The sequence below is a fragment of the Plectropomus leopardus genome, chromosome 23 (genome assembly GCF_026936395.1).
Source record: "Plectropomus leopardus strain MGB_pleo_1.0 chromosome 23, ASM2693639v1, whole genome shotgun sequence".
NCBI lineage: Eukaryota > Metazoa > Chordata > Actinopteri > Perciformes > Serranidae > Plectropomus > Plectropomus leopardus.
Window position 1 is genome coordinate 2,544,488 of NC_142198.1, and position 12,807 is coordinate 2,557,294.

A 12,807-nucleotide genomic window follows, 5' to 3' on the forward strand; every position below is an offset into this window, starting at 1 on the left:
TATTTCATTCCATGCTATACAAAGATAAGAGCAGTGGTTCATTCGTAATTATTCATAATTATTAAGATATTAATCAGATTTTCCACTGAAATTTTCTACTTAGTTAAGAAATCTATACACATGTAAGTCTACCTATAGTGCATGGTAGAGTCTGAACTTTGTAGATGCAGCAATGAATGTATTCACTGACAATGGTTTTCCAAAATTTTTCTGAGCCCATGGAGTAATATCCTTCATACAGTCAAGTTGGTTTTAAATGCAATGCCACATGAAGGATCAAAGGTCAAAGGCATTCAGTATTAATTTTCAGCTTTGCCCTTTACAGAGATTTCTTCAGATTGTATGCATGTTTTCATGATATTATGGATTGAATTTGTTTAAATCCTACATGTATTGCAAGTGTGCATTGTGAAATGTTCTGAAACTGTTCCCAAAGTGGTGAACCTCAAGTTGTCCTTGCTCGAGAACAACCAAGTCTTTCGAGGATGTCCCTTTCAAAGGACACTGTCATTGCTTACAAGTTGTTACTGTCATTAGTGTTTTTAGAGAATTCCACAACTTTTCCAGTCCTCTATTGCCCCCATCCTAACTTTTTTTGAAACATTTGACAGGTGTCAAATTCAAAATGAGTGAATATTTACACTAAAAACTCCATTAAAGTTTATTAGTTTGGACATCAAATATCCTGTCTTTATACTTTTGACAAGTGAATAGGAAAGAATAAATAAATTTGTAAATCAATCATTCTGCTTATATTTATGTTTTACAAAACGAACACCCAATTTTTTTTTAAACTGGGGTTGTAGATCTAGCACTATTCTCATGTAGCTGTTTTATTTTATAATACCTCTGTTTTTAATTTGATGCTTGAGGCTTGGTTTCTGAAATCTGACAGAAAGATGAAAAAATTAGGACTGCCTTGACAACAGTTGTTCAGTCAGAGTCCAAACCACCATGCACTATTTTGTTGTTCGACAAGCTGTTAAACTGGATTTGCTGGTTTATATCTTAACTATTGCACATTGAACCAGTGGCAACACACCCACATCAGAATGTGCCTTCATGGAACACATCCTGGGAGGCGGTACAACCTGACTATCAAGCTATAAACCAAGAAACTAGGTTTGTTCACTGAGGATGGAGACACACACGCAGACAGATAACAGGATACAAAACCTTTGACATCCACTGAGAGAGAAGCATTAAGAAGTTCATAGGGTTACTGAGAATGCTGGAATACATCTTCAACTACCGCAATGCTTCCACTGGTTGCTGACAGAGTTTCAGAGAAGCGACGACTCTTGAGAGACGACATTTGAAGATTCCATCTGGTTTGGTTTCAGTTTCACTCAGAAATGGCTGCTCAGGCAAACCAGGCTGAGATGGATTTTTCTTGTCCAATCTGTACAGAAATCTTTAAAAATCCTGTTTTGCTGTCGTGTAGCCACAGCTTCTGCAAAGACTGTCTGCTAAAGTGGTGGTCAGAGAAACCGTATAATGAGTGTCCACTTTGTAAAAGAAGGTCTTCAAAGAGTGACCCACCATGTAACTTGGCATTAAAGAACCTGTGTGAAGCATTCACTCAGAAGCTGTTTCTAGAAGAGACTGAGAGATCTGAGAGGTCTGAGTCTCTGTGTAGTCTGCACTCAGAGAAACTGAAACTCTTCTGTCTGGACCATATGCAGCCAGTGTGTATCGTCTGCCGAGACTCAACAGTGCATGCAAACCACAGCTTCAGACCCATCGATGAAATTGCGCAAGATTACAAGGAATGGCTCAAGAGCACTCTGAAACCCTTGCAGGACAAACTGGAGCACCTGAATCAATTTAAAGTTGTCTGGGAAAAAACAGCAGAACACTTAATAACTCAGGCCCAAACGACTGAGAGGCAGATTAAGGAGCAGTTTGAGAGGCTTCACCAGTTTCTAGAGGAGGAAGAGGAGGCCAGGATCACTGCACTGTGGGAGGAAGGAGTGCAGAAGAATGAGATGATAAAGGACAAGCTGGATGCTCTGAACAGAGAGACAGCAGCTCTTTCAGACACAGTGAAAGCCACCGAGGAGGAACTGAGAGCTGAAGACATCTCATTTCTGCACAACTACACGGCTGCAGTGGACAGAGTCCAGCAGCGCCCCCTGCTGGAGGAGCCACAGCTGGGTCCAGGAGCTCTGATAGATGTGGCCAAACACCTGGGCAACCTGACCTTCAACATCTGGAACAAGATGAAGGACATAGTCTCCTACACTCCTGTGATCCTGGACCCAAACACTGCGCATCCAGAACTCATCGTGTCTGAAGATCTGACCAGTGTGAGATGTGTAAAGACTGAGAGAGAGAAACAGCTTCCGAAAAATCCAGAAAGATTTGAACACTACACCACAGTCCTGGGCTCCGAGGGGTTTAACTCAGGGATTCAGACCTGGGATGTTGAACTTGAGTGTGTTAAAACTGGTACAGACTGGTCTGTGGGTGTGGCAGCAGAGTCTGTCCCAAGAAAAGGAGAGATTCTGAGGGGATACTGGGAAATATGGTTCCGGGGTGGTAAATATACAGCATACTCTCCATCAGTTACAGATATGGTTCTCTCTGTGACGAGGCCACTCCAAAGGATCAGAATGTGTCTGGACTGGAGAAGAGGAAAGCTGTCATTTTCTGATCCATACACTGGAAAACACATTTACACTTTCAAACACACTTTCACTGACAAGCTTTTTCCATACATTAGCACTCTAAGTACAGTTCCTCTGAAGATACAAACGGTGAACATCTCTACACAGCTGGAGATGTAGATCATGGTTATTAGGATAATTCAGATGATGATAATAATAAGATGACTGATATATAGACATCTGATATGTTGAGTCGCAGCATAAACCTCAACTTTCCGGGTTTGACCCAACACTGTCGCCTGCTGTGACAGCTCTTTCTGGGTTAGCCGGTTAGCTCTGGTTGAATTCAGCTGATACAGCGAGGCCGTCTCCACCTCTCCCGAGCTGTGGGCTTCTCTCCTTACGGCAAAACATTTAACATATGGATTTAATTTTAAACGTTTTTATTTAGTGGTGACATTATCTTGAACATATTTCTCATGAAAGAATAAATCTGACAAAGTTCACAAATATTGCTCTAAATGTGATTAAAAAGTGACTTCGAAAAATTCATACCTTTTTTAAATGATCTTTTAGAGTGTAATGTGGAGAAATGTTGCTGTTACTTTCAGGGTGCACAACTTTACAATCATGGCCCCCTAGGTCGAACTCTCGACAATTGAGTGCAAAGTATTAAAATTCTATTTATTGTGTTATAAATATGCATAGTGACTGCCCTCTAAAGGTTGAAACCTGCTAATGCAACTGCATTTTGCCATTGGCTGATCCTGGTAGTATATCTAAGCCCCCTGTCTCCGCCTTCTCACCAACCGTTCCCATTTATTTTGTACGTGCAAGAGGCAGGGAGGTGCTGTGGATTGAGAGGCTGTGTGATCAGGTGACTGGGCATGTCCTAGGCCCCCTTCCCAGCCCAGCTCATATTTGATCCTACATTTTCACATTACAGGGAGAAGGTTTTTTCCTCTAGAGCCATCATCAGGTCACACTGAAGTTGTTTTTTGGTGTTTTGACACATACCTGCATTACTAACAAGATTAGCCTCAGCTGTACTATGTGTTTAGTCCTAATTAGCAACTGTTTGCCTGCTAACATGCTACACAAAGAGTGAACATGGTAAATATTAAACCTGCATAATATTATCATATTAACATTGTAATTGTGACCATGTTACCACACTGACTTTAGCATTTCAATTTCAATTGGAATTGAGCTCTGATTCTCATTCTCATTGTGATGCTTCCACAGTGAGTCGGCTAGGTGATGCAACCTTTTATTTTGAGACAGGCAGAAATATAAGGAGTGAAACACTGCATGTTTTCCGTCTCAGAATGACCCTGTTGTCTACAGGACAGAAGCTGTTAAAAAAACATGTGTGGTAACATTAACTTTAAAATGTTACCAATCCAGATACCTTCTTTCGTATATTTCAGAAGAATATGAACTTTGTTTATTTTGAGTCTTGTAATGTTGTCAAAATGCCAAATCACATTTTAAAGGGCAGCCTTTTTATTACAGGTTAAGAAATGAAATACTGTAAGTGTAACTACTTTTTTATACAGGTCGCAAGGAAGGCTTGATGTTCTGATGCCTCACTGAGTTTTGCACAAGGACGCTTAAATACGATGGGAGTGAGAGGCCAGACCATCCTGCAGCTTTGAAACTATGAACTTTTTTGACAGACAGAAAATATTATAAAGGTAATTGAAAGTCGATGAGTTACGGACAAAAAAAAATTGAGGATGTTTTTGACTTTTGGAGCGAGGGGACTTTTATTAAGAATGAAATGGTGAATGTGCTGCAGGGAAAGCTAGGTTCAAATGTAGAAATGAAGCAATAAATTCTCCAAAAAGAAAGTAATGCTGAAATGAGGCTTGTTTAGCTTTCTCATTTTGATATGTTTAGCAAATATATAGTGTTGGTTCAAAACTGTGAATACAGCAAGGGAAGTTTTATTGAACGCTAATGTAAAATGTGTGAAAATGTAATTAACTAGTTTTTTTACTGAACAGGCATAATTCACTTTTAGTTCATTAAATGCAGTTTGACATTCACCCTAATGTTTTTTAATGCATATCTGTGTGTGAATCATACATTTTTATTTGTTGTTGTAACACTTTGTAACACAGATTTTTTTCTCAAAACTTATTTTACACAAAATGAGCCAGGCTATGTCATGATTTGTGTAAGGAAAAGAAATGCTGAAAAAACAAACAAATACTCATTTGATTGTCAGTATATCTCAGTGTAGTGCACAGACATAAGATTGATAATAATCTTTTCATGTCACTTTTGGAAATAAAGTGTGTTTAAAAGCGTATTTATTTAAAAGTGTATTTCCCAATATGTGGAACTATTCCTTTAATTAAATCAATGAGGATGAGACAGTTATTTGTTGGTCTGTAAATGAAATAAACACTTTCTTGAGGCTTGACGCTTTCAAACATTTGACCAAAAAATAATAGTAAAATACATTTATCAATTTATCTTCTAGTAATCCCATTCAGCACTGACAATTTATTGGCATGTTTGCAAGGCTGAAAAACTGGCTTAGCACTGTTGATGCTGGAATGTGTGCTAAATAAACAGTCAGTGTTAAAGGCTCCTCTGCTGGCTGGGGGCCCATATAGACTCTGGCTTAGGAGGGTATAGAGGTGGATGGATGCAGGATCATGTTGCAGGGCTCTAACTGTATACACACACAGGCACATAATGTGTCTCTCTCTCTCTCTCTTTCTCTCTCTCTCTCTCTTAAACTATTTTCTATTGTTACTTTCAGTTTCATCTTTACAATTTAAGTTTTCACTTTGAACCTTTCTATGATGATCATTTCACATTTTAATTAGATTTTTTAATTTCCTTTTTTTCTTTTTAGGATTAATAGTGGCCTGATAATTCCTAGCAGTGTGGTAAATTGAACATATATTTAATTTAATTTAATTTCTTATTCCTTTTCATTTTCTATTTGGACTTTTAATTTGAATTATGGCCAGAAATATCCTCCATAATTGTCATCCAGTGGTCTTGATACTATTGTGTAATACAGAAATATAATATAATGTAATAATTATATATATATATATGCATTCCACGCTATATTACACGACATTACACTATACTATACTATACTATACTATACTATACTATACTATACTATACTATACTATACTATACTATACTATACTATACTATACTATACTATACTATACTATACTATACTATATCACACTGTACTGTACTGTACTATACTATACTATACTATACTATACTATACTATACTATACTATACTATACTATACTATACTATACTATACTATACTATACTATACTATACTATACTATACTATACTATACTATAATACTTCAAACTCTTGTTGTGATTGATCTTTTTTTTCTATCTGCTCTATATGCACTTGATCTATTGAAGATAGATCTTAAAGCCATGATGTTTTTACATGAGATTTTGTTTAAATTGAAAAAGAAAAAAAAGGAAAAGGTTTCTCCACTTGATGCTGCCTTCACTTCACGTTGCCTCCATTGAAATTCGTATAGTTTGTCCTCCTAAAGAAAGAAATTAAAATGTAAGGGTAAAAATGTTAGGAATGGAAATTTATTTTTGTTGTTTTACTTTAAAAACAAGCGGCTTTATTTGCTCTTTTGAAATTCGCTTTCAACATCTAACTAACACTCTTCGGTAGCATTTGAACGCATCTGGCGCATTACAATGACGTCACATATGCGCCAACACAACCTGATAACATACATGTGAAAGTGTGTGGCTAGTTTGATCAGCTTATTTAGTTGTAGAGTTTATTTTTCTCGGTTTGTTTGACTGTCAGTGGTTGTATTTCCGGATGCGGAGTCACTCTGAGAAGGGGCTCGTTGTCAGCGACATTATAAAGTGAAGAAGTGTGATACTAAATGCTGCCGGTCAGCTCTCTGCTGACAGCAGCTAACGAGCTAACAGCAGCAGCTAGCTGCTAGAAAACAGCAGACAGACAGCAGTCCTCTGAGCTGCTCACACATGGCTGATGACAGCGTGAAGAGCGAAGTTTCAGCCCAGAGGGAAGAGGAGAATGGAGATAGTAAGAGCAATGAGAAGACAGGCAGCGCTGATGGGGAAACTGCAGCAGAGAAGCAAACTGTGTCCAAAAGGCAAAGAAAGAAGCTCCTGAAGCAGCAGAAATGGGAAGAAGAGAGGGAGCTCCGGAAGTAAGTCCGCTGCTTTAATCCTTTTAGTAAATTGGTTTAATTTCTTTTGTAAACGTGGGAAAAGAAATTGCAAATTTCACAAAAAAATCCAAATAGTAATATAGTTGGCAAGAAAATGACTTAATTGCGTGTAAAGGGAAAAACAAGGACAAATATGACCAGAAAACTATATTTCTACATTACATAATAATAAAAATATGTCTTTGCACTATTATGGTCATTTTTAAACTTTATTTTCAGATAATTTTATTGTGCTTTTTTTTTTTTTTTTTACTCATTTTTGTAATATTAGGGCCTTTTGTTAATTTGCTTCTTTCCCTGTTTGTTAAAGAAATCAAGTCAATTTGGTCAGGTTTCAAAGGGTTAACACTGATAGTTGTACTGTTATCAATGGATACAACTGATCAGTTTTGCTGATGTCACGCTGTGAATTATGACAGGGATGCTGAGTATGCAGCTGTGGCCTAAATTTGAGTCATACAGCAGTAATTAATTGAAAGGATAAGTTCAGTGATATTCTGTATTTTTTTTTTAGCAAACTTTTCATGACAAATTTGATTTTGACAAATTTCATGCATTGAGCAAAACCAACAATGACTGGATCACATGAACAGTATCTGACGTGTGCTTTCTGCTGCAGGCAGAGACGGAAGGAGAGAAAGCAGCAGCGCCGGCTGCAGAGGCACAATCACCAGGAGGAGGAGGGAGGAGAGGCTCTGAATTTCCGGAAACGTCCACGCAGAGAGGTGACGCCCAGCTCACTGAGGCTGGTGGTGGACTGCAGCTTCGATAACCTCATGCTAATCAAGGTAAACTGCTCAGTGGAGGGATACCCAGTACATGTATGTTGAGACATGAACTGTCATTATGCTCCAGGCTACTGGAACATGTTGCCTGATGACATTAGGAGTAGGACAACAGTATCAGTTTTTAACCCCTTAAAAAAACACACTAAGAAATACCTTTGCAAAAAGTGATAGAAAATTACATATTGTAGATTATGTTAACAAAAAACATCAATTTATGAAGAAAAAAAACATTTTCCTAGTATAATGCATTGTGAAAAGTGCAAAAGTCTAACTAGAAATCTGAGAATAAAGTAACTTCATTCAATAAACATATTAAAATGAATAAATAAACAAAATAAATAGATGCAAATAAAAATGATTCCAGTGGTCTGGTTTGACTACTTTAACCTTTAGGGACTGTTTGGTGCATTTTACACGCACATTCGCTGTTCATGCACATGGCATACATTTTGGCGAAATTGTGTATTTTTGTTTAATCCGTTAATCCGTACATTTTTGATCCCACAGCCATCAAAGCATAAAAACATGCATTGTATTATTTTTGGGTGTCATTCTGGGATTTTGCCTTGGAATTAGTCATTTTTACTATTTTCCACCTGATTATGTCTTTTTATCATATTCAGCATATGTTGAAAATATATGCTATTTCCAGCAGGTGCACTGTCACAGTCAATCATTCAAAGAGTTAATATTCTGAAAATGAATGAATATTTGATATTCATGATTAGGACTGATGTTGGTTAAAAAAATAACTCAATTAAAGTAGGAAATTATAGTAATGTATGATATTCTTTTGAGCTTGATTTTCGAAAGCACATTATGTGTGTAATATCAAAGTGGGCCCTAAATATTAAGTATAAGTTACTTTATTTTATTTTGTTTTATTTTACTTGTTTCATTTTGTTTTTAACTTAGGTACATTTTTACTTTTACTGTATTATTGGTTTATCTTTTATTTGGACTTATTTTGGGGGGATTTTTCTTGTGTATTATCATCTTTTATTGTTTTTTTTATCTTATTTTATTCTATTTTTAGCTTTATTTTTAATAATTAATCTCTTTTAATGGTCCACTTTTGGTAATATTATTTAATTAAACTTTAATTTAAAAAATGTGTCAGTACTGGCTCACATGTCTTCAAATCTTTTATCTCTTCGCTCTTTATCTTAATTATTATTTTATGAATTTTTATTTTTATTTTTAATTGATTGATTTGTATACATGGTCAGTTGAGGACTTTGTTTTGTGCCTGTAACTTGTACCTCGCACTTTGTGCAGTACATTGTGCTTCCAGCTGGAATGAAATATAATATGTAAAGTTTTGCTTGCTTGTTTGTAGTGGCTTTTCTGACCAATCATGTTGTCGTGCCTTCAGGATGTTGGCAAGCTCCACAAACAGATCCAGCGGTGCTACGCTGAGAACAGACGAGCTTCACATCCAGTGCAGGTGAGTGAGCAGTGACTGGCACTGAACGGTAGAAGCAATCCTCTGTTATGTTTCAACACTGCTCTCACCTTTTCCAGTTTTATCTGACGAGCCTGGGTGGACAGCTGAAACAGAGCATGGATGAAAAGGACAAAGGATGGGTCAACTGGAAGGTAAGCACGACGCTGAGTGACACGGACACACATTTGAGTTTTCACAGCCGAGCATCTCTTTGCAGTCTGGCTTTTGTTTGGGAGAAGAACTTTCAAGCAGGCTGTGTGTGTTTTTGGGTTATTCTGTCACGCACAAGTGAACATACACCAGTCATGCTGCCATCATGCGCTGAATGTGTAATGTTGAAGAGCTCCTACACATGTAAACCGATTTATGAGAACACTCCTATTTAGCCTTGTCTGACTCAAGGTGGACAGTTAAGAAGACAACAAATCAAAATTGATCCATTAAAACCAGAGATATAGTCTTTTTTAATTCCATCTGGCCATATGACCATAAAACAAACTTGTGAAGACCAGCGGCGCAAAGCAAAAGTGCTTTTACTGCTGGCAGAATTTATCTACGCTATGATCTACACTTATGATGTAAAAATCCAGAAAATTGCATTATATTAAAGTTATAGGTTGATTTGCATTTGATTGAGTGAAATAAGTATTTGATCCCCTAGCAAAACTTGACCTAGTACTTGGTGAAGAAACCCTCGTTGGCAAGCACAGAGGTCAGACGTCTCTTGTAGCTGGTCACCAGGTTTGCACACATCTGGGGAGGGATTTTGGTCCATTCCTCTTTGCAGATCCTCTCCAAATCCTCAAGGTTATGAGGCTGTACCTTGGCAACTCAAAGCTTCAGCTCCCTCCACAAATTTTCTATAGGGTTACGGTCTGGAGTATGGCTAGGCCACCCCATGACCTTAATGTGTTTCTTCTTGAGCCACTCCTTTGTTGCCTTGGTCGTATGTATGCAGGTCCACAATCTTATCTCTGGAGTCCTTAGACAGCTCTTTGGTCTTGCCCATGGTGGAGAGGTTGGAATCTGATTTACTGATTGAATTTGTGGACGGGTGTCCTTTATTTGGGTAACGAGTTGAGATTAGGAGTGCTTTCTTGAAGCAAGAGGACTAACCTGTGTGTCTCATGGGCATATAACTGGTCTGTTGGAGCCAGAAGTCTTGTTGGATGGTAGGGGATCAAATATTTATTTCTCTCAATAAAATGCAAATTAATTTATAACTTTCATATAATGTGATTTTTCTGGATTTTTTTTTCTGATATTCACTCTCACTGTTAAAATAAACCTACCATTAAAATTAGAGATTTGTGGACCAATTAGATAGCTTGGTTAGAACTACTTGCTGTATAATGAATGATAAAAAAATGGGTTGGTGGAGGGGGGAGAGTAAAGGTTTAAGAACCACTTTTTTAGATTGTGGTGTTCCTTGCAATTACAAATATTTGCATGTCTTTGTAGAAATGTTCTCTCCATCTCAGTTTGACTTGTGTTTGATATCATAGTACAGTCTGTCTCCCACTGCAGTGTTTCATAACTGTGTTTATGCATGTGCAGGACATCACCATTAAAACAGAGCACTACAGTGAGGTTGTGGTGAAGGAGGAGCTGGTGTACCTGACGTCGGACTCTCCCAATGTGCTGGAAGAACTAGACCCCAAAAAGGCCTACGTGATAGGAGGCCTGGTGGACCACAACCACCATAAGGTCTGTGTGGCTTCACAGCTGCAGCACCCTGCTGGTTGAACCCTTGTTCGCTAATTCAAGGTCCGTTTTCTGTCTTGGTCAGTTTTCTGTCTGGGTTTTGTTTGCAGGGGATCACCTTTGAGAAAGCGAAGGAGCTGGGGATCGACCATGCTCAGCTTCCTCTGAGCAGTTTTGTCAAGATGAACAGTCGGAAGGTTCTGGCAGTCAACCACGGTAAAGACTAGTGTTAGACCGAAATATGAGACTGATATTATTAGTTTAAACCTACCTCATAAGTGGTAGTTGCAACTTGGTGAGCAATTTGGTCTGATTTTAGCTGAGAAACCATACAGCACAGCAGGTCTTCAAGCTTCAGATTTCTATCCGTTTACATTAACGATACTCTCTCTGTATATGAAGACCTTGTAAAGCCATATGTTTTCTTTTAGCCATTCTGAAACCAAAAAGACACATCCAAAGTGTAAAGTATGGACAAAGCATTGTGTTTCGCTTCTTTTATGTTAGCTGAAAATCCAGCATACTACCTATAGTTATAACATTATTTTGTGGTGTTATAAGTTAGAAGTAACTTTTTAAATATATATCTGAAATAAAACTCTACATGAGGTTATGTTAGGGAGACAAAAAAATAGTCATATTTTTATAATGGTGTATATGTGTATATATTTTATAATGGTGTAATTGAGTTTAATTGAGTTGGTTGAACAGATACAGACAATTAGTTGACTGGACAGATAATGTAGTTTGTTAAACACATACTTTAGTTGGTCGAACAGATAATGTAGTGGGTTAAATAGATACACATAATTTGGTTTAACAGATACAAATAATTGTGTTCTTGCTCTTTGTATAACTAATTTTATCCTGCAATACAGCAGAGCCTGAGTGGATTATAAACATATCATGATATTAACTTTTCACATGGGACCCTGTAGTTTTAGCTCCAGTCTGGTTTACATCATTACACTGCACCAAGTTAGTCTTCATGTATGTTGCCGGATGTATTTAAAATCAATTTCCAGGTTTTAGTTTTCCTATGAGTTAGCTGAAGATATAAAAGGTCAGCCAGAGATGAAGTTTCACAGTTTTTCTGCTAGTTAACTACAACTGATAAAATATGCCCATGACAGTCATCTTTTTAATTGGCAAAATTGACAATCAGCTATTAAAAAATATGAAGCTCTGCTCTTGTCCACTTTGGCCTGAGGTTAAGACAAATTGTGTCATTCATAATATGTGCACCGCTGGGAACAATGAAAACGTTTGACAGGTATAGCAGCTGTAACTCAGGGTGGTGTGCTTAGCAAAGGTTCAACCTACCATTCTTAGTTATTGCTGTTGCGTGTAGAGGTTAGTCAATACCTGTTTCGACCCTTTTGCTCCTACTGCTTCTATTTGGTTTTTAAAGTGTGCTCTGATCCCTGGGTTAGTGTTTGAGATCATCCTGGCGTACCTGGAGAAGGGCAGCTGGAAGGATGCCTTCTTCACCGTCCTGCCTCAGAGGAAAGGTGCTGTGGCTGTGGACAAGGATGGAAAAAGTACTCAGGAAAAAGAGGAGGACATTTCGGACTCTGACTCTGACCCCGACACACCGGACCAAACTGAGAAGAGAGCATCAACATAGTTCAAATGGACAACTTCAGTCAAAGCTCAGATGTTGTTATGGGAGAGTTTGAATATATTGATGCTCAGGCTGTGCTCAATAGAGACATGTTTCTGTTCACTTAGCATCTGTTACTTTGAAATTTTGAGGAGCCTTTCTTTTCTTTTTTTTTTTAACCAGCTATTTATTGGAAGTTTTACGTTGTGCCTCCTGTAATCCTGTAATGGGTAAGAATTCAGTAACACAGCTCATGAAAATTTCAGTTTTGCTACAGTTTTTGGCAGACTAAAGTTGTTCTTACAGAAAATGATTTATACTTGAATTTTAATTCCTTTTTTTTGTAGCTCAATAGCTAGAGCTGGAGGACTGGTGCTGAATTGTTAGAGCAAAGATAAAGTCAACAAATGAACATGATTGTTACTG

The 12,807-nt window shown here is 37.6% G+C and overlaps 2 protein-coding genes across 2 annotated transcripts; both read left to right on the forward strand.

The window, feature by feature from the left end:
- Positions 1-1,149: 1,149 nt before the first annotated feature.
- Positions 1,150-4,926, forward strand: LOC121962034 (nuclear factor 7, ovary-like). Its single transcript, XM_042512216.2, has one exon. It carries the CDS (start codon positions 1,356-1,358, stop codon positions 2,787-2,789), a length of 1,434 nt encoding a protein of 477 aa, XP_042368150.2. The 5' UTR covers positions 1,150-1,355; the 3' UTR covers positions 2,790-4,926.
- A 1,391-nt stretch (positions 4,927-6,317) lies between these two features.
- trmt10a (tRNA methyltransferase 10A) lies at positions 6,318-12,798 on the forward strand. Its single transcript, XM_042512377.2, has 7 exons — positions 6,318-6,818; positions 7,459-7,627; positions 9,003-9,074; positions 9,152-9,226; positions 10,632-10,781; positions 10,889-10,994; positions 12,212-12,798. Exons 1-7 carry the CDS (start codon positions 6,631-6,633, stop codon positions 12,403-12,405), a joined length of 954 nt encoding a protein of 317 aa, XP_042368311.1. The 5' UTR covers positions 6,318-6,630; the 3' UTR covers positions 12,406-12,798.
- Positions 12,799-12,807: the final 9 nt, after the last annotated feature.

What these genes read in the sequence shown, in the direction of transcription:
- LOC121962034 (XM_042512216.2), top strand. Translation starts at nt 1,356, where the DNA reads ATGGCTGCTCAGGCAAACCAGGCTGAGATGGATTTTTCTTGTCCAATC.
- trmt10a (XM_042512377.2), top strand. Translation starts at nt 6,631, where the DNA reads ATGGCTGATGACAGCGTGAAGAGCGAAGTTTCAGCCCAGAGGGAAGAG. An exon ending in GAAGAGAGGGAGCTCCGGAA is followed by an intron (nt 6,819 to 7,458) that starts GTAAGTCCGCTG and finishes TTTCTGCTGCAG; the next exon opens with GCAGAGACGGAAGGAGAGAA. An exon ending in AAGGATGGGTCAACTGGAAG is followed by an intron (nt 9,227 to 10,631) that starts GTAAGCACGACG and finishes ATGCATGTGCAG; the next exon opens with GACATCACCATTAAAACAGA.